This window comes from Callithrix jacchus, chromosome 1, assembly GCF_049354715.1.
Source record: "Callithrix jacchus isolate 240 chromosome 1, calJac240_pri, whole genome shotgun sequence".
Taxonomy (NCBI): Eukaryota; Metazoa; Chordata; class Mammalia; order Primates; family Cebidae; genus Callithrix; species Callithrix jacchus.
In genome coordinates, this window is record NC_133502.1 from 188,904,145 (window position 1) to 188,929,476 (window position 25,332).

The following is a 25,332-nucleotide window of genomic DNA, read 5'->3' on the forward strand; positions in this document are numbered from 1 at the left end:
TAGCTAAACATAGTGCTATTATGGACATCTTCAGCTGCTTGTTAAAAAACATTTAGGTGAACATTGCCAGTGTCTATTGTCAGCATATAGTAAATCAAGTAGCTTTAACAAGTCCAGTAATTAAGCTCTTATGTTCCCTGTTAAATTCTAAACCGCAGTAATGTCAGTAGACAAACATCTATCTCCTTTTGCCCAAAGATGCTCAGGCGGGCTCTGCTAAGCTTGTGATGCTGTCCCTGAAATGACTCTCAAGCTGGTATCAGCTCTGCAGCGCTGCTGTCGTTCGCTTCCTCCGTGATGGATGTTTGTTTAGTGGCGGGGCGACTGCTCAGCGCGCTGGCCTACAGGGAGGATCTGAGAGACTCAGGTGCACACTGCCAACTGCACGTCTTCCCAGGCAGACAGCAAGCTCCTCTTTCCCATGGAAGGACACTTTTCCAAAGAAAGCCCGTGGTCTTGAGGTGGAAACGTTTTCTGTGTTTAATTTTACTCCTTCCCATGGATACTTGGGAATATATCATTCCCAAAGGGTAGTAACTGGAATATGTCATTCCAGAGCCATTTTCTGTGTGGCTGTGTCCTCCAGGGGCCTTTGGTGTGACATTTGGAGGAATAAGATAGACCTTAGCAGGTCATCATGCCAGGTTGCTGTAGGATTTGCTGGGGTTCCCCTGGGGGAAGGGGCAGGAAAGGCAGCATGGAAGCCTGGAGCATCCCTGAACTCGGATGCTTGCTAGACAAATGAAGGAACTCATACTGATCTGCAGGAGGAGAGGTTACCCGCAGGGACTTAATACTGAATGAGGTATTTAATGCATATTCAGAAGGAGAACCTCCCACCTTCCCCAACCCTGTAGATTTATGGAAAAAAAAAAAAAAAGAGGAAGAGAGGAGAGGGAATCCAGTTCCCACAAAGAAGATGCTTATACAGTGTGAGAGCAGGCGGGACCACCCCCAGCTCTGCCTCTCAGTGACATGGTCTGCTGGGTGCAGTCAGCAGAGGAGGCCGATAGTTGAGTAGGGTTGGGCCAAGAATTGGGAACAGGTAGACGGATGGTATTCCAGGCTGGAACCATGTCTGGAGCCTGATTGTGATCTTAAAGAGGGCTGAGGACCTTGACCTTTTTGGAGCTAAGGGCCAATTTTGGAGCCCAGTGGGAAGTCATGTGGGATTATAGTGGCAGGGGCCAAGTGGAGGCAGTTCCCCAAGTGAGTGCTCCCTCAGCCGGTCCAAGCCTGGCCTGGTCTGCCTACAGGCTTCATGATAGGGTGTGGGGCAGCTTGGCTGCTTCTGGCAAGTTTTTCTGACTTGTTTTGGGAGCTGGGGGTCCTCCTCCTGCCTCTCTGCCTCTGGGCACTGCTTCCAGGCCTTCCCTGCAGTTCTGGGAGCTGGTATAGCAAGGGGCCTGGGCTGTGAGCCATGGGCTTTTCAAGTGTCACCAGTGCTGCCTGGATCTCTGAGGGCTCCTTGGGGGCCAGGCTAGGAGGGCAGACACTGCTTATTTTAGGAACTGGAGCCTGAGTCTGCCTCAACAAAAGCTCCCCGCAGGTGGGATTTCTGCTCAGCTGTCAGCTCTCTGTGCTTTAGAGCTCAGATCTCCAGGATGAACCCAGGCTGGGTCTGACCTCTCTGCACTATTTTGTGGGTACAAAGAGCCCCTCAGAAGAAGAATATTTGGGGAGATGAAGATAACATAGGTATCTTGCATCAAATATTCTGGGAATGTTAGCCCTGAAGAGTTGGTGCGTGACTCTCAGCATTGACCGTTCCCTGCCAGGAAGGCGCTCCTTATAGGTTGTTTGTAACTTGTTCTGAGTTGGGCTGGTTTCCCTCAGACTCTAGCACTGCAGGACAGCTCATCACGTGAGAATGCCTCCGTATACATTGTCCGTGTGGAATGGTATGCACTTTCCCCATCCTTCCACACCAATTTTATAGGACACATATTTAGAAGCTGCCATGGCCAGGCCCTGGGCTAAGTCCTGGGCGCCCCACATGAGAACACAGTCTTGGGCCTCCTAGAGCCGGCATTGTGTGGAGAGCAGATTGGAGGTGGCAGAGAAGTACCCTGAGCGCAAGCATGAAGCGAGTGAACATCAGTACACCTCATGCTCAGCATCAGTGACTGGCTCTGCCTACTCTCCAGCCGCCTCCACGCACGCCGACCCCAACGACTTTTCCGTGTGATGGCCTGCCTTTGCCAGCCCTGCGGGAGCAGCGCACCCACATCCACAGCCTCCTTGGAACAGGGTGTGTGTCAGCTTAGTTATCACCCCACTGTGCCCAGACACGGCTGCTAGGTTAGTGGCCCACATTAGTTTCACTAAAGTTTCTAAAACTTACCATAAATTATTTTTTTCCACCAAACTACTATCTGCTGAACCATGACCTAGGATTAAGGCATCGGCTCCTCGGTCTCCACCCCACTGCCAGGTGGAGTGGAGAAAAGCAGACTGGATGGCTCCCTGCCCTGCTGGGAAGCTTCAGTTTCTGCATCACATTCAAAATAGAACCATACCCTTTAGCATGGCTGAGATACTAGCATGAATTGACAGCCAGCTGGACTCCCTGGCCCTTCCTGAGAAGCTCTGCCCTGGGCTCCAGCGAAGCTGAGCCACCCTTGGCTCCCATCCACAAAGATCTGCATCCCAGACTGGTGTGGCTTGGAGGATTCCTTCTTCCACCCAGACTTTGATCTCCTTCCTAGGGAGCTGCTCTGGGAAAGGAAGAGCCTTCCCTGACTACTCCGGGCAGGCTTGGGCAGTCTTCCTTGTGCTAACCAGCATTTCCTAGCCTGTAACATGGCATTAATTTCCTACTTCCCAGGATGGTTGTAAGAACTACAGAGAACACCCACAAAGAGGCTAAAATTGTGTGTGGAACTTTTTTTTCTTTTTTGGCAAAAACTCTTTATCCTACCCTGATGTTACACACAAAATAGAGACATGGTATATTGCATAATCTTCGTTTAAGGTTCTTATCCTTATTTTGGGGAGCGTTGCGTTTCTGATGGCATTTGGCCATCCTGGGATTTCGGAACAGGCTGCTACAGCCCGCTCTTCAGAGCACTCTCTACCTACCTTTTTCAGGAATGAGTTGTATTCATGTGAAGTTCTCCTAAGCCAGTGAGAGAATAGTTTTCCTAAGAGCCTGTCCTGTGGTGGGTGGCCCTCCCTCTGAGCTATTCTGGACGTTTCCATTACGTTTCAAATAGGCTTTGTCATCCTGTGGGGCAGGTCAGGGCCCTCAGCATGTGGGCTGCTTTTGTCTTGGCCAAGTTTGGCTGACCCTGAACCTTGTAACTCTTCAGAATTATGTGTTTTTAAATGGGTGGTTTTCACAGTTCAGAATACACAACCTAAGCAATGCTTGGATGTTTATGAAAACACATACAAGTCAACATTGGATATTTGCCTGCTCTAATCTCAACTTTAACATTGAGATTACAGCCGAAAGAAGCCTTTGCTGTCCACTCTCCACCCAGTAATGGAGGTTTTTCTAAAAACGTGATGGGTTTTAACCAAGCTGCGCTTTGTCCTCATTGGTCAGTCAGTTCAGGCTGTCTGGATTTAGCACCCTACCCACCACCTGGCCTGAGCTTGGGGCTGGGACACAGAGGTGAATGTGACAGAGCCAGTCCCTGTCTTCTTGAAGCTCACAGGCCAGCAACAGCACCGAGACAGTTCCACAAGTGACTACCCTTTCCCTTGGACAGTTTTCAGCACTGCTGCCATCTGTTCGTGGCCGCTGTTCCCTAGCTCATGGGAGGGACTTACATACACGAAAGAGTGGGTGGCAGTGGGTGGTCAGGTAGATGTGACTGAAGGTCTCACGGAACCTCTCCTGCCGGGTTCCAGCAGCTGCAGAGTTAGCCTGGTTCCCACAGGTGGCCCCCTGCATGCAGGGCAAACATGGCAGGGACCAGCCCTGGCCCACACCAGTCCCCTTTACCCATCCACCGGGAGCACTGCAGGGAGCCAGCTGGGCAGTTTATTTTGGCTGGCTGCCGCAGGCCATCGAGTCTGTCATTTTGCTTTCAGCTCATGCCCTTTGATGTATGCCATCTACAACATTGTCTTCGGCCTGTGTGCTCAGTCATTCCTGATTCTGGGAAAAATCAAGTTCCACTTTCAGTGGAGGAAAGCAGAATTCAGCGTACACTGTTGCAGGTCAGGCTCAGCCAGCAGTCATGACCTGCTGCTGTTCTGTGATGGACTGCCCAGGCCAGGGAGGGCACTTGCTGGTTGTTGGCACTGGGCCAGCAGCACCAATGAGCGTGCTGACACCCAGAGTTTATCTAGTCTGGGATCACAGGGCATCTGCATGGTGGGGCCAAGTCTCAATGACTCCCGAGCCTGAGTTCTCTCTCATCATCCTCTCTACAGTTACCATTTCTGCAGCCACACATGCGAGCGTGGCACATGCAGAGACAGGAAAAGGTGGATGAATGAGGTCGCCTTTCCTTCTGTTGTGCAGGCAGACCTGTCTCCCCTGTCTAAATGCCGTCATTCAAAATGCAGAGAAAGAGTTCTTTGGTTTTTGCCTTGGGAATTTAGCACTTCAGGGTTCTATGTTGTCAAGAAGCTTGTCTTTTGAGGATAAAATTTTATTTTCTCATTTGATTTCAGTGATGTCAGAGTAACTTTCTAAAGCTGTTTAAGAGACATATTTTTCCTTTCTAGTCAGTAACAAATCTGCTTTCATTTTAGAGCAGGTGCTGTCTGTAGTACTCATTAGACTATGGTGGCTTAGCTCCATGGAGGCATGTGTGGATAAATGATTGTTTGGGCTGGGCACAGTGTAGGGGGTGGAGCTGGGGTGCCCTGGTACAGAGATGGGGAGAGGAGCCCACAGTCCAGTAGTGAGGCACCACGCTCGTCCGCATCTCTAATCCTCTTGGGTCCTGCAATGTAAATAGCATCACCTCATTTGCAGATGGGGGGCCCGGTGAGGTTAGGCGGTAGTCTGGGGTTGTGGTTCAAGGTAGCACCGAGGTGTGGAACTCCTAGGGCCTTCATTCCAGGGCTGGGACAAGTTGGGAGCCCAGTGGTGGACAAACTGGTAGGAAGTTTGGGGACCAGTATGAGTGGAATCCCGTAGAAATGAGGATGCAGTTTGAGACCTGAAAGCAAGGCACACACTTGATTTTTCAAGCACACCTGTTACTCTTTGGTGTTTTCAAACACACATCACAGGTTTCACAACCTGTGAAAGATGATCAATCATCCCCGTTTGGAAAGGAAGATTCAGTGTAGGGGATAGGTTAGATTGGAAGAAAGTTGCCGGAAGCTGCCACCATGGAGACGCCTGGCAGGTGTGTACAGGACACAACATCAGCCAGGCACATGCACACCCTCCCCAGGGATGTGGGTGAGAGGTAGTGACCCTGCAGGACATAGTCCTGAGGAGGAAGTACTTAGTCCTGGAGCCCTCCCAGCTGCCTGGGGCACAGGTAGGCTTAGGGATAAAGCAACTCAGGCCCTTGAGTTCCCTGAAAGCTTTGTAGCTGCAGCGAAGGCCTGGTGAGGCACTGCAGCGCGCTGTTTACATGACTCTCTCAGGAATGTGCAGAAGGACCAGGAGCTGCTCATCCTTCAGCCATGCAGTTACTGGCTAATGATGTGCTAAGAGTTGATTCCTTTTAGGTACCATGGGGAGAGCTTGTATGACTCACAGGATTAAGAACTGGTAAATAGGGATCTCCCACAGCTAACATGGTGGCCCGCCCTCTGTATGTCCTACCCAGGAGCAGTTTCCTACCGGCTGCTTCTCTGGGGTGGGGGTAGCCTCCTCTGGAAGCAAGTCCTCGGGGAAAACCGCGGCAGCTGAGTTGCAAACAAATGTCAGATCCCAGATATTAGGGCCAAGTCATACTACAGTTGTAACAAGAAAGAAAAATGTTACCACCTTAAAACGTTGAAACTTACACAGTGGATTTTATTAAAAAGCAGATTGAAGAGTTCAACATAGGAAAGAGACATTTAGCCAACATGATGGGAGAAGATCCAGAAACTTTCACTCAAGAGGATATTGATAAAGCTATTGCTTACCTTTTCCCAAGTGGTTTGTTTGAGAAAGAAGCCAGACCAATAATGAAGCATCCTGAACTGATTTTTCCAAAACAAAGAGCAATCCAGTGGGGAGAAGATGGCCGTCCATTTCACTATCTCTTCTATACTGGCAAACAGTCATACTATTCATTAATGCATGATGTATATGGAATGTTACTCAATTTAGACAAATGTCAAAGTCATTTGCAAGTCAAAGGTCTCCTTCCAGAAGAAACTAAAACCAGAGACCTGATTGGTAGCAGATGGCTGATTAAGGAGGAACTAGAAGAAACGTTAGTGGAAAAACTGTCAGATCAAGATTATATGCAGTTCATTCACCTGCTAGAAAAGTTATTGACATTGCAGTATGGTGCTGCTGAGGAAGAATTTATACAGAGGTTTTGAAGAAGTGTAATCATTCAATCAAAAAAACAGCTGATTGAACCTGTGCAGTATGACAAGCAAGGAATGGCCTTTAGCAAAAGCGAAGGTAAAAGAAAGACTGCAAAAGCAGAAGCAATTGTTTGTGAATATGGAAGTGGAAGAATAAAAGTAAATGGAATTGATTACCTGCATTACTTCCCAATCATGCAAGACAGAGAACAGCTGATGTTCCCTTTCCACTTCGTTGACCGGCTTGGGAAATACGATGTGACCTGCACAGTCTCAGGGGGCGGGAGGTTGGCACAGGCTGGAGCAGTACGATTGGCAATGGCAAAAGCCTTGTGCAGCTTTCTCACTGAGGACGAGGTCGAGTGGATGAGACAAGCTGGACTGCTTACTACTGATCCACGTATGACAGAACGGAAGAAGCCAGGCCAAGAGAGAGCCCGCAGAAAGTTTATCTGGAAGAAGCGCTAAGGGTTTGTTCCCAGGAAAGAAGAAGAACAGCTGTATATATGTGCCGACACGTAGCAGACACGCAGTGAATGGTGGCTGACCAGCATGAGGGCAGTACTGTCAGAAATTTCTTTGAGTTGTGAGATGGATTTATTTTTAAATGCTACTTTGTAAAGGTGACCTTTACAAAATAAAACAAAAAAAAACCTGATAAATAGGCGGGCATGGTGGCTCACACCTATAATCCCAGCACTTTCGGAGGCTGAAGCAGGCAGATCACCTGAGGTCAAGAGTTCTAGACCAGCCTGGCCAACATAGCGAAGCCCTGTCTGTACTAAAAATACAAAAATTAGCTGGGCATGGTGGCAGGTGCCTATAATCCTAGCTTCTTGGGAGGCTGAGGCAGGAGAATCTCTTGAACCTGGAAGGTGGAGATTGCAGTGAGCCAAGATTGCACCATTGCACTCTAGCCTGGTAACAGAGCAAAACTCCGTCTCAAAAAACAAAACAAAACTAGAAAAATGACGGATAGAAAGGATCATGAGTTGTTTCATTGGCCATGCCTCTGAGGTCTCAGCAATTTCCCAGTCCCTTCCTTTCCACAGGGAATGGAAATCCCAGCTCTCAGCACCATTTGGGCTCTGAGAAGACAGGATGACCTCTCTCTGCCTGGCATGGATGATGGAGACATACAGAGGCATAGTAGTTGCCCTCAGAACCCACTATTTTAATGCATTTTGGCACATGTCCACACAGGGTACCAGGGGAGGGGTGAGCCATAGGGGAGGTGTCCCAGGGGCAGCAGTGCCCCCAGCTCACTCTCCGCAGGCCTTGTGGCATCTTCCTCTGGCTGTCAGAAAGCGGCCTTGCCTCAGAGCTGCCTTCAGCTCTTGCCTCAAACATCGCTTCCTCCAGGCAGCCCCGAGCACCCAGAGTATTCCTTCTCAGAATTTGTCACTGTCTTTTATTTTTCTAGCCATCAGTTCCATGAGGGACAGTGTCATGGCAATTTGTTCACTGCTGTATACCTAGGGCTTCGTGGTCCTTCACACACAGTGGTTGTTCATTAAATATCTCTGAGTGACAAGAGGTTGTTGCCAGACACTCGGAAATGGAGTTATGAATGCTTCGGGGGGAGCCAGCAAGCTGGTGGCATCAGTAGACTGGAAACTGTTCCCTCTGCACGCTGGAGAGGAAGGGACAAGGGCAAGCCAGCTGGTCCAAGCTGAGCCACGGAAGGCAGAACCCCTGGTGGTGCTCCTCCAGGTAAGCCCATGGAACCAGAGTCAAATGTTTTACCCAGAGCTGATCAGGTATGCCAGGAAGCTCCAACATCAGCTTCAATCAGAAACCCTGGAATCGTGAAGGCTCACCATCCCGTACCCTGGCCCCCAGACAGGGTGAAGAAGTGGCTTAGCAAGAAGTTAGATCTTGTCAGGCAATAGCCATGGCTGGTGGAAAGCCCAGCTGGCTGGGAAGAAACCTACCCTGCAGTGCCTTCTGGCCAGGGGCACTTGGTCCTCACAGGAATAGCTCTGACTCTACTTGACAACTGAAAGGACAGAAATATATGGAGAGGAACTTGTATAAAGTTACACATTTCAGTGCAGGGCCAGATCTGTGCTGCTCCCCTCATGAAAGCAGGTGAAGGGAAGGAGGTCCCGTTAGGGCGGGGAGATCCGATGGATATCAAAAGCACATTTCGCCCATCTTGTTGCCAACTGCAGAACTGGAATCAAGGGATTCCTGAAGAGTTGCCTCTCATCCTTGTCTTCCAGGCTGACAGAGGAGATGCTGGAGCTTCTTGGCATACTTGGTCAGCATTGGATAAAACATTTGACTTTGGTTCCATGGGCTTGCCTGGAGAGGGGTACCACCAGGAGCTCTTCTGTTGGTCAGCTTGGCACAGCTGGCTCACCCTTGACCCTTCCTCTCCAGGGTACAGAGGGAGCAGCTGTTATGCTTGGGCCTTCAGGGCCACAGACTAAAGGGTGTGATCATCCTGAGGTTAAAATCAAGGTCGTCTTTAGCAACAGGTCCTAGTAGTTTACAGGCTTGGGGTTCCTGAGAACCTGGTTGGCATATGGTGGGGATGGGAGCAGGGCCTGTGTCCTGCTTGGAGTCTGGAATTCTGTTTGTGATTCTTGCTGGAGCCCACAGGGCTGACTGGAAGCACACGCACCATCTGATGTTGACCCAGTAAAGTCTCAGTTTAAACCAGCTCTGATCCCAGCCCAAGGGAGATTTGGGCAGGTGGCCTCTCCTGCTGCGGCATGACCATGAGCAACTGTATCTCTTCAAAGTTCAGTTTCCTTTTCTGTAAAATAGGGACACTCGGCCACCAGCGGTGACCCATGCCTGTAATCCCAGCACTTTGGGAGGCCCAATTGGGAGGATTGCTTGAGCCCAGGAGTTTGAAATCAGCCCTAACAACATAGTAAGAACCTGTCTCTACAAAAAATATAAAAAATTAGCCAGGTGTAGTGGTACATACCTGTGGTCCCAGCTACTCAGAGGCTGAGGCAGGAGGATTGCTTTAGCCAGGAGGGTCATGCCTCTGATTGTGCCTCCACACTCTAGCCTGGGAAATAGAGTGAGGCCCTTCTCACAAATAAAATAATAAAATTCAATTTAATTTTTAAAAATAGACATCAATAATATCCCCTGACTAGCAGTATCACAAAATTAAGTGGGGTGGCAAGTAAAACTGTCAGTACCCTGCCTGGCTGAGTATGGGCATGCTCTGTTATGATGCCATCACTAGTGAAAATCACTCAGTGTGTGGTGCCTGTTGCCAGGAGGCCTGCAGTCTAGCTAGGGAAGTGAGGCTAATGTGCTCAAGGCAATTTTGAAACAAGCTGTGACCCAAGGGGCATGGGGACGGTGTTTGGAAGGGCCATTGTAGCCCCCAGCTGGACCAGATGGCACAAGCCCTCAGACGAGTCTCCCCTGTCTGTGGGTGCAGGTGGTGTAGACTGGGCCAGTGCTCTACACTGGTGCTCCAGCAAGGATGGGCTGCATCAGAGAAGCCTCCATGGGGAAAAGGAGCCAAGACTTAACAGAGAGCTGGGATGGGGCAGGTAGGAGGGGGTCTCATTCATCAATACTGTTCCTGTCTCCATTTCTCCACCTGCAGTTGATACCTAGGCCCCCTCCCCATCTCTAATGTTACAACCTTTATTAGCATCTGCTCTCATAAACTTTGCACCCCTACTTCATGTGCACACATTCTTAGTTGATGTCAACGGCGTCATGCCCCACATTGTTCTGTTTCTGTTCCAGGTCAGTTGTCCGCGTGGTCTTGCATCCTTCCTCCTGCTTCACTGCTGGGCCCCGTGCTTACCCATGCAGTCCCCAGGGAGAAGCCCCCTGCCTGCCCTGGGACCCAAGGGAACATTTCTGTGGGGATGTGAGCCCGGAATGAAGTTGCTGGGTAGGGCACCTGCCGGGTCGTGTGCAGAGGCCTGCCCAGTCTGCTTTCCACTAGTACATCCAGTAAAGGGTGCTGTATGCCCAACTCTGCCCACACTTGGCCTTTCCCGCTCTCTAGTGGTTGTCAGTCTACAGGTGTAGAGCTGCCTTGCAGTTCTCAGGTGCGTCTGTCCTGACACCCATGTGCAGAGGTGTCTGTGTGCTCTGTGTGCTGTCAGCCCAGCTACTCAGGAGACAGAGGCAGGAGAATTGCTTGAACTAGGAGGTGGAGATTACAGTGAGCCGAGATCATGCCACTGCACTCCAGCCTGGGCGACAGAGCTAGACTCCATCTCAAAAAAAAAAAAAAAATTCTGTTTAAGGAGCCCTACCATGAGTCACAAGGTATTCACCTACATTTTCTTCTGGTCATGTTATGGTTTTACTTCACATTTTTATGGGGTGCCTGCTGTGTGGTAGACCCTGTGGATAGCAACGGAGAAAGAGTGGTGGATTAGAAAGACACAGGTCCACACCCTCGCAGGGCACAGAGTCTGAAGGTATTAGGGGTTGGGAGCACTGCAGAGCTTGGCATGGTCCTGTGTCTTCACAGCAGACCTTTCCCCAGTGTCTTTGTGAAAGGCACCTTGGGACTGTTTACACTAGACGCATGCAGGATGGCAGAGGAGCTGGCACGGCCTCCTTGGATAGTCCCTCCAGCATGCCTGTGACAGTAAGCCGCTGGGTTTCAGGTAGGGCTCCTTTCTCTGCTGCTGATTACATGGATGTTTCTGCATAGGGATGGTTGAGACTCCAGCCCCCACCTCATCCTAGCCGACTTTAAAACAGGTTTACCTGACACTGGGTTCTCGGAGGAACAATTAGAAGCCTGGCTCACTGAGAGGGAGTGGGTGCCGCCTAGTGGAGGGCAAGCGGCAGGGCCAGTCCTGGGCTCCAGGAAGGGAATGGGGAAGGGAGTGGATTCCCTAGAGACAGAGCTCGATTGTGAGGGATGTGGCCCCAAGGCCCATCCCTGGGAGGCGGGAGAGTGGCCTCCGAGGACCCTAGAAAGGAGTGTGCTCCTGTCATCCCAGTGCTTTAGGAGACTGAGGTGGGTGGATCACCTGAGGTCGGGAATTTGAGACCAGCCTGGCCAATTTTTAGTAGAGAAACCCCGTCTTTACTAAAAATACACAATTAGCTGGGCATGGTTGTGGACATCTGTAATCTCAGTTACTCAGAAGGCTGAGGCAGGAGAATCTCTTGAACCCAGGAGGCAGAGGTTGTGGTTAGCCGACATCACACCATTGCACTCCAGCCTGGGTGACAAGAGAAAGGAGGTTCTCTTTCCCAAGCCTGCTGGGCCCAGCCTGGAGAAGGTGGGGATGCTGTATGCAGAGAAGCCTGTCTAGGAGCCAGGGATCCCATTACCTCTGTCCCTGCATTTGCCACCTGGAGGGTGGCAGCTCCCTTTTCAGACTTGCCATCCCTGGGTTTTCCACTGTTGCAGCCCCGTTTTCTGAAGGTTGCTGTCATCCTTCCTTCGAGGATGTACCTACCCCCACCAGCCTTCTGAGCCCTACCAGTCCCCAAGCCCAACACTCTCCAGGATGAAGGCCCAGCCCTGACCTTTCTCACCATCTGCCATCCCTCATTACCAGTCATTCGGTGTTCTGTGTTCCATTCCCAGCTGATTTCTCTCAGTGCCCTCACGGTCGCCATGGCTGACACACCTTCCTTTTTCTGATGCTGTTCCCTGCACTTGGAATTATTTCCCTTGCCTCACCTTTAATCTGGTCAGCCTCCCAGCTGTCCTTGAAGATGCCCTTTGGATATTGCCTTCAGGGTACCTCTCACCCCCTCCTCCCAATGCCCCAGTTCCAGTGCCCAAGTGTGGAGTCCCTCAGTAGGTACATGGTTGGCCCTCCATCTGCCAGGCAGTCCCTTAGGACAGTGAAGGAATGTCCAGGCACGTGTATGCTGAACGTTTGTCTTTGGCAGCTTAGTTTCTGAGTGGAGTGAGCCTGAATTTAGAGGAAGTTAGGAACATAGCTTCATACCTGGTTCAAAAATAAGGATTTTGTGAATGAATCAATTAATACGTTTGGAAGAAAGCATGCTTATTTTCAGTTTCTACCTAAAGTTTTCAGCCATTGCCATTTGACTATCCCAAAACAAGCTCATGTTTTGAAAAAGTGAAAGAGAGCTTTTTAATTATGAAACTGATAGAGAAGTAGTTTTTGTATATGCTGATTTTAATGTATGATCAACTTATCAAATATTTGAAAATTTTCTTGCATTTTAAAAGCTAGTCATATTATACCTTTGATTTTTTAAAAAATGTGGCCAGGTGCAGTGGCTCACACCTGTAATCCCAACACTTTGGGAGGCCGAGGTGGGAGAATCACTTGAGCCCAGGAATTCAAGACCAGCCTGGGCAACATGGCAAAACCCCATCTCTGCAAAAGTACAAAAATTAGCCAGATGTGGTGGCACTTGCCTGTAGTTCCAGCTACTCAGGAGTCTGAGGTGGGAGGATCACTTGAGCCTGGGAGGTTAAAGCTGCAGTGAGCCATGATTGTGCCACTACACTCTAACCCGGGCAACAAAGCAAAAAAAAAAAGAACAGACTTTACTCAGGAAGGCATACAGATGGCAAATAGTCATAAGAAAAGATTTTCTGTATTACTAGACTTCAGGGAGATGCGAACTGAAATCACAATGCGATGTTGCTGCACTAAATAGAATGGCTAAAAATAGCAAAACTGAACAAAACACCCTGGCAGTAGCAAGCGCCAGGAGCACACAGGGCAGCTGGAACGCTCCTCTGTTGCTGATGGGAATGCAGAGCGGGACAGTCACTTTGGATAGCAGTTTGGCAGTTTTGTTAAACATAGATGTACCATGTAACAATTCTACTCCTAGGTATTCCCCCAAGAGAAATGAAAGCGTATGTCCGCATAAAAGACCCATAGATGAACATTATAGCTTTTTTATTTATAATGACCCCATCTGAAAATGATCCAAGCTACCTTCAACAGGGTGAATGGATAAACTAAATGGTGATATAACTACACAATAGAATAGTACTTAGCAGTAAGATAGAATGAACTTCTGACATAGACAGCAACATGGATCCATCTCAGAAGCATTATGGGAAATGACAGAAGTCAGTCTCAGAAGCCAGGCTGCATACTGTGTGATTCCATATATCCTTGCCATCCTGGAAAAGGGGCAGAAATCATGTCTGTGGTTGCTAGGGGCTGTGTGGGGAGGGGATGGGCTGCAAGGGGGCACAGAGGCACTTCATGAGAGATGAAAGTGGAGGCGGTAGACAATGGTATATATTTCTCCACATTCATCTAAGTGCACCCTGTGGTGGGCAGTTTTGCCTGTGTGTAGATTCCATCTCAACCTAGAGAAACAGCTGTAAGTAGCTCTGCTCCTGGACTACTGCAATGCTTTGTCCAGCGAAATGGGAAGGCCACATTGCTCTGACCTTGGTGATTTATGAAGTGATAGATACTTAGAATGATGGCCTGTCACGAGCTACACGGCCATTTTGTTAACGGGACAGCCGGGTCGATGTTGCTGGGGTGTCCTGGTTCCAGCTGTTTGACATACTCCCCTTCTCCTGTTGGCTCTGTGCTCAGCCAATTTGCCTCTTGTCCCCAGCAGTGGTCACGGGACCAGCACAGGCTCCTCTGGAGCCTCTAGACTGAAAGCTTACACAGAAACCTAAAATATGTACTTACAGAAACATTCTTCCTACATTCATTGTGGGTTTCCAGATTTCAAGAGTTGTCGTGTAAATGTGTTTTGCAGCTCCTGTGTGTGCTGATGGGTGGTACCAACATGTGACTTGTTAAGAAATACCCTTTTCTTTTCTCTAAACCTTTTCCCAAGGGTTCTGAAAATCAGAGAGGTAGGCAGGTTTCAAGAGAGCCAAAATACATGATTTGATGGTGATTACCAATTTTAATACTGTTGGTAATAGGGAGCTAAAACCAGCTCTGCGTTGTGGGTTTATGTCAACTCTCAAGTCTGAGTTAGGGCCGTGATTACCTCAGCTCCTCCTACCACCAGCTCAGTGACACTGAGTTGCTTGTTGGGTGTTTTGTTTGTCCTGCTGTAACAGTAAGGCCTCATTTTAAGGGAGGGTGCACATAATGTCACTTCAAATGAGCTGTGAAAATGCTCGCTTTTGACATCCTCACAGGAGCTGCTTGAGTATCGAGTAGACACTCAGGTTCAGCTCATGTTTTGATGAGCTGCTGAGCTGCTGAGCTGCAGAGCTGCCAGCCTTGCTTGGGGAGGTCTTTGAAGGGAATGAGCAGAGCCGGAAGTGTCATCTGTCTCTGGAGAAGGCTGCCCAGGCTAACCACCTTCCAGGAGCTTTGCTTTTCACCAGGATTCTGGTTCTCCTAGGGGTGGAGTCATCTCAGCCGGTCTAGCTCAGCCCTTCCTCCAGGTGCTGCAGCCCTCTTCCCTCCCCTTGCCCATCTCTGTGCAGGGCCAGGCAGAGAGATTTTTAGAAAAGGTAAAACTAGCAAGGTGTTGACTAAGATTTTTGAAAGCAGTGGGAGAAAAAGGATGAAAAGAGATCATTTTTCTCTCAGATTTCCTCTGGATGCTCAAGTATCAGCAACTCAGTCCTCTCAAGCCAGCAGCTCAAAGAATGAAACATATTAAACATTTTCATTTTCACCCAAATTAGCCATTAACATTTTCTGTTATTCTATTATTATTTATAACTCAGGCAAACTAGTTTCTCTTTTCATATGTGAAAAAAGGCAGTCAAAACTCGGCTTAGCCCTGACAAAGCTTTGCCACCAAGACAGTCCTACCTAAAACTGTTTGAAACACTGCCTTCAGACAGAGTGCGGTGCCTCAAACCTGTATTCCCAGCGCTTTGGGAGGCCAAGGCAGGCAGATCACAAGGTCAAGAGATCAAGACCTTCCTGGCCAACATGGTGAAACCCTATCTCTACTAAAAATACAAAAATTAGCTGGGCCTGGTGGTGCATACCTGTAGTCCCAGCTCCCTAGGAGGCGCAGGCAGGGGAATGCTTAAACTCGGGAGGTGGAGGTTGCAGTGAGCCAAGATCATGCCACTGTACTCCAGCCTGGGCAATGGAGCGAGACTTCATCTCCAAAAAAAAAAAAAGCCTTCAGCTCCAGCCCAGCCACTGTGGCTGCAGTATCTTGACAAACTACATAACTTCTCTAAGCCTTTTTTTCCTCATCTTTAAAATGGGGACACTATTCCTGCTAGGTCAGGGGAGACAGTGTTTGGAGATGTAAAACACCTAGCAGGATGGCTGGCACATGGTAGGTGCTCAGTGGGTGGAAAAGTGTTTATGACTATGATTGGGAAGCAGTAGCCCAGCATGTGATGGATGACATCAGAGCAGAAGGCTTTGGTTAGATGTCACCTACTCCAGGAAGCTGACCCCAGCCCCTCAGTCTGCATGAGGTGCCCTTTCAGGCGTCTTAAGCCCCACCCCTTCCTCTGTGGTACATCTTCCTGAGCCAGTCAGCCTCCCTCCCTGACCCACAGCCCTGTTTCTACTTGGTACCCAACCTAAAGAACATTGAGAAGCCCGTGTCCACTGATGTGTATGATCCTGTTAATAACAAAATAGAGAGGCTTGTTACCTAACAACACCGGGTACCTTTCAGAGTCTGGGAGAGGGATGTAGTAAACATGCAACCCCAGGGGCACACTGGGGGCTGGTTGACATCGAGGCCATTTGTGCAGCAGCCAAGGATAGGCTGCCTCAAGCCCCTGACTCCCAGCTGGTTCTCTCTCCTAGGTCGGGAACTACAAGCGGACCGTGAAGCGGATTGATGATGGCCATCGCCTGTGCACCGACCTCATGAACTGTCTGCATGAGCGGGCACGCATCGAGAAGGCATATGCGCAGCAGCTCACCGAGTGGGCCCGGCGCTGGAGGCAGCTTGTGGAGAAGGGTAGGGAGGCCCCAGCACAGGTCCTGCCTGTGGGGACCCGTGAGACCTGGAGGCAGCTGCGCCCCAACTAGGGGCTCTGGGCAAATTGTGACCCTCTCTATGCCAGTTTCTTGTCTTTTTAGATGGGGGCAAGAGTGCATCTCCCAGTTCAGGGTGGGCTGTGATTTTTGTGGGGAGTATTAGAGTGCTCATCCCCAGCAGGCACAGGCTCCATGAGCTTTTGATCCCTTTCCTTGGGCTCACAGGACTAGAGCCATTGTCATCCGTAGGACGTGCTTGCACTTGCCGAATTAACTCAGAACTAGAGTACATTCCTATCACGTGGAGGACCTTGCTGCTCAGCATCTTGGTTTCTAACACTGAGAGCTGTTTGTTTTTAAACTTGGCCATGTAGCAAGTCAGATGAGACTAGCTAGCAATACCTGGCAGGCTTTCTGAGTTTGAATTGTAAGGGTATAATTACACGTATTGTATGGCAGAGGTTTCACCCCATTCAGTCCCCTCCGAAAAGCTCAGAAGATTCTGCAGATTCATTAGTGCCACTGTTATGTGGACCAGGGCCATGCTTAGAACACACTTCCCAGCAGTAAAGCAGGAGCTTGACTGATTCCAGGCTTTCCAGCAAGAAGCAGAGCAGCATGGGTTTCTCGGGGTATGTTTTGGGGCAGGCTCTCCTGTGCCAACCAGCTGTCCTCAGGAGCCAACCAGGGGAGCCAGGCCCCAGGCCAGCCATGTCTAGTCCAGCTGCCTGTCCTTTCCCGTGATGCTGACTTGGGCCATGTGTGTGGGCTGAGCACAATCCTTAGCACAGGGTAGGTACTCAGGCTGTGAAACAGGCCTGTGGTGGAGGAGGGGCCTGGGATCGGTCAGCTCCCTCGGTCGGTGGCACTGTCATCATTTCATTTCCACCTGTTCCAGCCCCTGTCCCGGGATCCAGCTGTCAGTCAGAGCTTGAGGTTTACAAAGCACCCTTGCCACCCTCACCTTGGGAGTCTGGCCGTGGTGTCATGGACAGGACAGGAATGTGATCATTTTAAGGCACAGAGGGTTCCAGCTTCCGGGGCTATGCTCTGTTGTCTCCAAGCCCCCAGAGTCATGTGCCCTCTCTGGGTTCTAACAGCCTGCTCTCCCTCCAACCCACCTCTTTCATGACTTGGCGCACTTGGTCACTGTCCCCGTGACCGCCTTGAGGACTGGCCGTGGGTCTTGATTTCTGTGTCAGCTCTGTCATGGCTCTCCCTCCCTCCAACCTCATGCTACCCTAGCCTATCCCCTTAATAGTAATGCCCGCGTGGATTAGGGCTTCTTTCCTGAGCATCGGGGACTGAGAACAGTGAGTAGGTAGAGGTGACTCAGCCCCTCCTGCCACACTTGTCCAGAGCAGGCTCCTGCTTCCTCCTCTCCTTCCTCCTGCAGGACGGGCTTCCATTCTGCCGAGGGGACAGTCCTCATTCCACAGTGTTCTCGAGCTTGTGCTTGGAGCTGGGCTCTTTTTGGGACTGAATGAATGCAGTCCTGCAGAGGAGGCAGTGCAGGGCTGATAGGAGCCATGCCAGGAGAGGCATTGGCGCATGTGGGTGGGTGCCCAGCAACCTCCGCCTCCCGAGAGGCATCCTCTCACTTCAGAAGGTCCCCCCTTCTCTGGCCACCTTTAAGTAAATTAAGACTTCTAAGATGTGGAAATTTGAGTTTTTAAAGAATTCAGTGGCTTTAAATAAAGGAAAGGCATGGTGGGGCACACTGACTCGTGCCTGTAATCCCAGCACTTTGGGAGGCCGAAGAGTGTATCACCTGAGGTCAGGAGTTTGAGACCAGCCTTGCCAATGTGATAAAACCCCCTTCTCTACTAAAAATACAAAAATTTAGTCAGGTGCGGTGGTGCGCGCCTATAATCCTAGCTACTCGGGAGGCTGAAGCAGGAGAATCTCTTGAACCCAGAAGGTGGAGGTTGTGATGAGCCAAGATCGCGCCACTGCACTCCAGCCTGGGTAACAAGAGCAAAACTCCATCAGATAGATGATTGATTGATTGATTGATAGATAGCAAGAGCGAAACTCTATCTCATAAATAAATAAAATAAAGGAAAGTCATGTAATCCCCCAGTTTTCCTAACACGAGTGGCAAAGCAAATTCAGCACAGAGTCCCTGAGAGAAAAATATCTGAAACAACCAAAAGGAAACCCTCCCTGTGGTTTAAATGCCCACATGAACAGCTGAGGTATGAGCAGAGGAGACCCCACCACGGCCAGCGCAGAGTGACCCGCAGCTTCTCTCTCCTGTGCAGGGCCCCAGTACGGCACCGTGGAGAAGGCCTGGACGGCCGTCATGTCCGAGGCAGAGAGGGTGAGCGAGCTGCACCTGGAGGTGAAGGCCTCACTGATGAATGAGGACTTCGAGAAGATCAAGAATTGGCAGAAGGAAGCCTTTCACAAGCAGATGATGGGCGGCTTCAAGGAGACCAAGGAAGCCGAGGACGGCTTTCGGAAGGCACAGAAGCCCTGGGCCAAGAAGCTGAAAGAGGTACATCCCTCCTGCAAGGCTTCCCTGCCCAGCCTCACTCTGCCTGCCTCCCCACCTCGCTGTGCCTGGCACCCCACCAGCAGTACCCCCTCCCGCACCCAGGACTTCCTGCCATTAGCTCTAGGCACAGGAGGCCAGACCTGGTAGAGAAAAAGCTACTCCTCAGGCTAGAAGCCCATTGTGGCTGACATTTACCCAGGTTCAAGATGCTGAATGCTCTATATGCATTCTTTAAGTTTTTTGTTTTTATTTTTTTGAGATGGAGTCTCGCTCTGTCACCCAGACTGGAGTGCGGTGGTGCAATCTCGGCTCACTGCAACCTCTGCCTCCCAGGTTCAAGCAATTCTCCTGCCTCAGCCTCCTAAGTAGCTGGTATTACAATTACAGGTGCATGCCACCACACCCTGCTAATTTTAGTAGAGACAGGGTTTTACCATGTTGGCCAGGTTGGTCTTGAACTCCTGACCTCAGATGATCCACCCGCCTTGGCCTCCCAAAGTGCTAATTTGTGGCTTTGGCTCAAAGAAGGAAGGATCTATTAAATCTGTGTGTGTGTGTGTGTGTACGCACGCTCATGTAAAATAGCCATTAAAACAAGGGGAAATGTGACCGATCACTCCGCCTCCCCAGCATAGCCTTCTCGCTTGTGCTAGGTTCCTTTGTATATGCTGATCCAGCGGCCTGGCGTTGTCCTGGGATGTCCATACCCCTCCATGTACGTGCTCCATGCCATCTCAGTTGGCTTTCTCTGCCCACACTGTGCTCCCTGTTTGTCTTCCCCTCCACCGCACTTAACGCCTTCTGATGGACTCTGGCAGGTAGCTTTTCCTCTACTGGATCTGCCTCCCCCAACTCAAATGGAAGCTTCACGAAGGCTCAGGCTCTTGTGTCTCTTGCTGTGTCCCTGGTGCCTCGAACCATGCATGGGGCAAAGCAAGTTCTCTGAAGATAAGTGTGTTGAGAGCGTTCCTGTTGTGACGAGTTGCTGTGATAGTAGACATACAGTTTTCCACTTGCTTTTTCCTCCCTTCTTGGTAACACAAGCATTCTCATGGTCTGTGTAGCCGCTAGGGAGGATCCTGAACTCCCAGCGACATGGTATTCAGGAACGAATTCTCCTTGTAGGTAGAAGCAGCAAAGAAAGCCCACCATGCAGCATGCAAAGAGGAAAAGCTGGCTATCTCACGAGAAGCCAACAGCAAGGCAGACCCGTCCCTCAACCCTGAACAGCTCAAGAAATTGCAAGACAAAGTAGAAAAGTGCAAGCAAGATGTTCTTAAGGTAAATTGTACACTTGGTTTTACACGTCGAGTGCCACCGTGTCACTTGTTCACGTGTCTGACATGTAGTAAGTCTGTAACTGCTTGGGTGAATGGGTGGATAGAGGAATAAATACCAATAAAACACACCCCTGCCCTCAGGAAGGCCACAGGTGAGTGCCCTAGCACCCAGCCTTGTACCTGCTCAGTCAAGGGGCAGAGCCAGGCTCTGGACAAGCTGGGGGGAACAGACAGCTTCTTGTGCTCAGAGACGCAAGGACAGCTGGGACTGTTTCAGGGAGCCGCTTGTGCCTGCCAACGTGGGTGTGGTCAGTGGCAGGTGTGAATGGGTGTGGTGTGAGCTGGTATAGAGGGTTATGAGGACCAAATCGCCAGTGGCCTGGACAGCCGGGCTGAGTAAGGAGCTTAGGATGCTGCTGACCAGGAGCCACTGAGGAGGGCCCGAGCCTGGGTGGGACTGGGGAGGAGTTGAGGAGGGTGAGCTAGTTTAGAAGGATTGCTCTGCTTGTGTAGGGAGAGGGGCTGGGGGCAGAGACCTGGTGGAGGGCCTGCAGGCTGGGAGTGCATGTCTGGGAAGCCAGGTGGGAGGGGACACGGAGGTGCCACGAAGTCTCCACAGTAACAGGCCCTGAGAGAGTGAGGCAGAGGTGGCTGTGGAGCCAGGAGTGGCAGAATGGTGGCCTTTGGCCAAGGAGAGACAGTGACCAAACACTGTGGCATCCTGGGTGCCCTTCCATTTCTGTTGTGAAGGGGAGATTTTCTGCCCCAGTGGGTTAGTGAGAAATTAGTGTAAACTACGAAGTGCTCTGCAGATGTAGCTAGTGATTCTGCCTGGAAGGTCCTAGAGTCACAGGACTTAAAACCAGACAGCATCATCGTCTTGTGATTTGAAAGTTCACGGGAAGTGATGGCTCAGCCGTCGGCCCCACCTCCCCTCCTTCGCTCAGCCGTGAGGGCTGGGGGGTGTCATTACCAAGGGCTTGCCCTGCCTCAGTGTTTGGAGAAGAGAATCCCAACCAGGATTTGCAGAGAGAGACAGAATGAGGTAGAGAGAGGCTGCACTCCAGGAACAGGACGTGGGCCAGAGGGGAGGCAGGAGCCCTAGGCTGCTTTCACTACTCACCAACCTTTCCAGGCCTCAGATGAGCCTCACTCTGCCCCTGTCAGTTAGGGGTGCCATCCCTGTTTTATGAATGAGGAAACCAAGATCAGAGAGGTTAAATCATGTGCCACCCAGCAGGTGAGAGCAGGGACTTCTGACCTGAAGCCTGTCCATGTGCCCTTTCTCCACTGTTCCTCACTGCTATGCCGTCGGCATAGCAAGGGGAACACATCATCTACATGAGAGTTCATCACTCAGACCAAGTGTCAGAATCCTCTGGGAAACCCCCCTCACCCCCATTGCTGGAACCAGGAATCTAGGCTTTTGAAGCAGCCCAGGTGCCTCCAGGGTGAGATCAGGTGAGGAGCCTGGAACCATCTACTGAGTGGAGTGCACCTGGGCTCAAGAAGCACAAGGTCCGGGGAACTCTCAGGCCTTTGCCGGAATCCCAGGGAATCAGGTGTCCAGAAAGGTACCTGAAGGAAAGATGGGGCTTCTCCATGTTGGGCGGGGGTGTGCCTGTCAGAGAGAGGGAAGCGGAGATGGGGAGGAAGAGAAGCTTTTCATGTTTGATGGCCACCCAGGACATCAACTCAGGCTTCTGCAGAACAGGCCCAGGGCTCGAGGTTGGACATAAGCATCTAGCAGGATGAATGGGACACTTTGTTGTGGGTTCCCTCCTGGGGCCCTCCCTGCCTCTGTGGTCTGACTAGTGACTGCAGGATGTGAAGGCCTTGTGGGCCTAGAGCTCTGGAGAGGAGGGCAGTCCCTCCCTACCACCCTTCTTGACGTGGTTTCCAAAAACTGGCATACAGCCTGGACAACTTCATCTCTACAAAAAAATTAAACACTTAGCTGGGTGTGGTGGCATGTGCCTGTAATCCCAGCTACTTTAGAGGCTGAGGTGGGAGGATTGCTTGAGCCCAGGAGTTCAAGGTTGCTGTGGCTATGGTCACACAGCTGCACTCCAGCCTGGGCAACAAAGTGAGACCCCATCTCTAAATAGGTAGATAGGTAGATGCATACATACATACATACATACATAGACATACATACCACTGCTGACTGGTTGCACATGTACTTTCGTGTTTCTTATCAGCCATCATCTATCTGCATGTTGTAGCATCCATGAGAAAATAACTTTTTGCATTTAGTACTAAAATATTACAGTCCACCTAAGGGTGAAGGCCGCATCTTGTTTTACACCATGGGTGTTTGTTGAGAACTTTCTATGCCCTGCAAGGGGATTTCCTGAGCAGTCATGACCCTGCTCAGTACCTTGCCTGTGCTGGGGGCAGGACTTGGGGCCAACAGGGTCAGCACAGGCTGAGGGCAGGGGCAGCCCAGAGTTGGAGTGTCTTGTTGCCACTGAGTACCCTGAGAGCTCCTGGGAGGATGTTGTGTCTTGAAGGCTCCTGAGAGGAGACTGCTCTGTGTCCCTTCACAGTATCCTCCGGATGCTGGGCGGTGAACCTACAGCTGTGTGTTTCAGGCTGCTGAGCTAGGCTCCCATGCAGGACTGCCAGGGAGTGGGCATGGACAGGGACAGTGGGGTGGGGTGGGGAATAGGGTAGTAGCCACAGTGCTGTGGAGCTCTTTCTGCTGGGCATGCCCCAGCCCTGACAGGGGTGGCCTTTTCCTCTAGGCACAGAGGACCCAAGCCCAGCCATCTCAGGAGGCTCAGAAGCAGAGCAAGGACCCAGATATCAGGAGAGGAGAAAGGGGCAGGAGTTAGGGCCCTAGTCAGGGACCTGGTCTCAGGAGGCTGGGGATGGCATCAAGAAGAGTGGTTGCTTTGGAGCCTGAAGTGGAGTCTCCCAAGGACCGAGACACATGAGTCAGAGGAGGGCATCTGGGAGGGGTGCCCAGGGGCCACATGGGCAGGGTAGACTCACTCAGTCCCAGCTGTGGGCAGAGAAGGTGCCTCATAGGCCTGCAGTGGCTCAGGGAGTGCTCTATCCTTCCTCAGAAGGTCCCACACATGTTAAGGACAGCAAAGCTTGGACCCAAGTGGAGCCTGTGACTATCCCTGTAGTGGAAAGAATTGCAATAAATACGTGGCGTCAGCCCTGATGTCCCTTACCCACCCCAGGGTGCCACCACGACCATGATCCCACCAACGAACAAAACCACCTGGCCACCAGACTGGTGGCCCTGCACGCCAAGATGAGGGGGTGCAAGGAAGTGTGTGCCGGTTTGAGTTCATTGACCTCGAGGCACACCCCACCAGATGAATGTGCCCACTTTAGCCACAGCTTAGGAATTTCACACATATTCCAGCTGTCCCTGGATACTCTTGAGATAGGCCACACCTGCTTTTAAGATTTCCTGCCTTGCAAAACCCTTTCTTGGGACAGTCTGGGAGGGAGCAGCTGGGTCAGGGATGGGGTGGGCTAAAGGACAAGAGAAGGAGGACTTTTTTTTTAATGCCTTCTTCCTGCAGCCCTTCATTTACACATCAGTGAAGGAGAGAGTGTCCTCATCTTCTAACAATGGACAGTGAGGCTCCAAGATGAGAGAGAGCTGCAAGATTCAGCCCCAGCCCCACCCTTGCTGTAGGCCAGATCTGAGGCTTGAGGGTAGACAGGCACAGCCCTTCCCTGCAGGGAGAAGAGGACATGGGCGTGTGGCATGCTCAAGACCACACACATGGAGCAGGGCTCTGGGGAGACCACTCTTCACTGGGATCTGCCTGTCTGGGCCTTGTTCCCACTGAGAGGCAGGGCAGATGGCAGGAGTGTGATGTGTGATAGACCTTGCAAGAGTGGAGGGACTGGGACTTGAACTTGAAGTCTCTCAGAGTCCTGAACTCCTGCTTTTTCTTTGCATTTGGAGTCTGGGAAGGCCTGAGACACTCCAGGGGTGGGGTGAGCCAAGGGCCGAATGAAAATGAACCTTTGTCTTGTGCCTGGATTTTCCTTTAGACCAAAGAGAAGTACGAGAAGTCCCTGAAGGAGCTTGACCAGGGCACGCCCCAATACATGGAGAACATGGAGCAGGTGTTTGAGCAGTGCCAGCAGTTCGAGGAAAAGCGCCTGCGCTTCTTCCGGGAGGTTCTGCTGGAGGTTCAGAAGCACCTAGACCTGTCTAATGTGGCTGGGTAAGTTTCCTTTGAGCCAAAAAACACACCTCATTGAAGTCAACGGAAAGTGCTTTTGAAGCAAACTCAGATACTGCTCCCAGGTTTGGGGTGACGCATTCATCAGGAGGCCTTCTCACCGCCCTCATGGCCTCCTGCTTCTCTGAAATCTGGATGCCATGGAGGATCCTTGTGCTGAGCCTTTCTGCAGCTGCAGGCATGGCCAGCTGGACCGGTGGAAGGCCGGCCAGTTGCTGAGCAGATGGGGCCAGGCTTACTCTACCAGCTCCATGTACAGGTCTGGGCAGGAAGGGAGGCTGCCTGTTTTGGGGCCACAGCTAGGACCAGTGCACTGACATCTCTAAAACCCACTGGGGGTGAGTCTGGCATGTCTGGGCATGTTGTGCCTGGGACAGTCTTTCTTTGAGGCCCTTTGTGATCAGCTGACTGCTTAGTGGCTTTCAGCCCCCAGGACAGCAAGTACCCTCTGAGACTCAGTTCTGAATTGTGACATGGAAGCTGTGCTGTTTCTTCTGTGCTTCCCTTATCTTTGGTCTGATACCTTCACCAGGACAGAAGTTGCAGCTAACTCGAGGGTGTGGACCACTGGCATCCCTCTAGTAGAACCGTGTAGGGGCACATTATAGGTCATTGCTTGCTGTAATAGGAAACACTTTCCCTTTGTCTCCTACTGTATAAAAATCATCAACAGCAATAGTTATCACACAGCTGCTACTCTGCCACCATTCCGCTTTTATGACAGTCTTGTGAAGTGGGTGGTACTGAACCCATCTTATTGATGAAGAAGCTGCGGGTGGATGAGATGAAATGACTCTCCCCAGCTGGCAGGAGCGGGGCGGGGCTGGGCTATGTCGGGTTCTTCTGCGTGAGGAGTGACTCCTATTATGTAGATGGTTGTCTGTCTCTGTGTCTGGATTTCCCCCTTTTAATACGGGCACCAGTAGCATGGATAAGGGCCCCTGCTAGTGACCTCATTTTACCTTGATTACCTCTATAAAGACCTTATTTCCAAATAAGGCCACATTCTGAGCTCTGGGGTTTGAACTCCAGTCTGT

The 25,332-nt window shown here is 50.8% G+C and overlaps 1 protein-coding gene and 1 pseudogene across 10 annotated transcripts in view; both read left to right on the plus strand.

The window, feature by feature from the left end:
- Window positions 1-25,332, plus strand: part of PACSIN2 (protein kinase C and casein kinase substrate in neurons 2) — a 129,375-nt gene that overhangs the window by 92,612 nt on the left and 11,431 nt on the right. For all 10 annotated transcript variants that reach the window (XM_035265739.3, XM_078333860.1, XM_054238952.2 and 7 more), the window contains 4 exons: window positions 16,119-16,275; window positions 18,560-18,795; window positions 19,921-20,076; window positions 24,102-24,277. In XM_035265739.3, coding sequence (XP_035121630.1) covers window positions 16,119-16,275; window positions 18,560-18,795; window positions 19,921-20,076; window positions 24,102-24,277 — 725 coding nt within the window. The remainder of the gene's footprint in view (window positions 1-16,118; window positions 16,276-18,559; window positions 18,796-19,920; window positions 20,077-24,101; window positions 24,278-25,332) is intronic.
- Window positions 5,613-7,040, plus strand: LOC144577321 (small ribosomal subunit protein uS9m pseudogene; annotated as a pseudogene).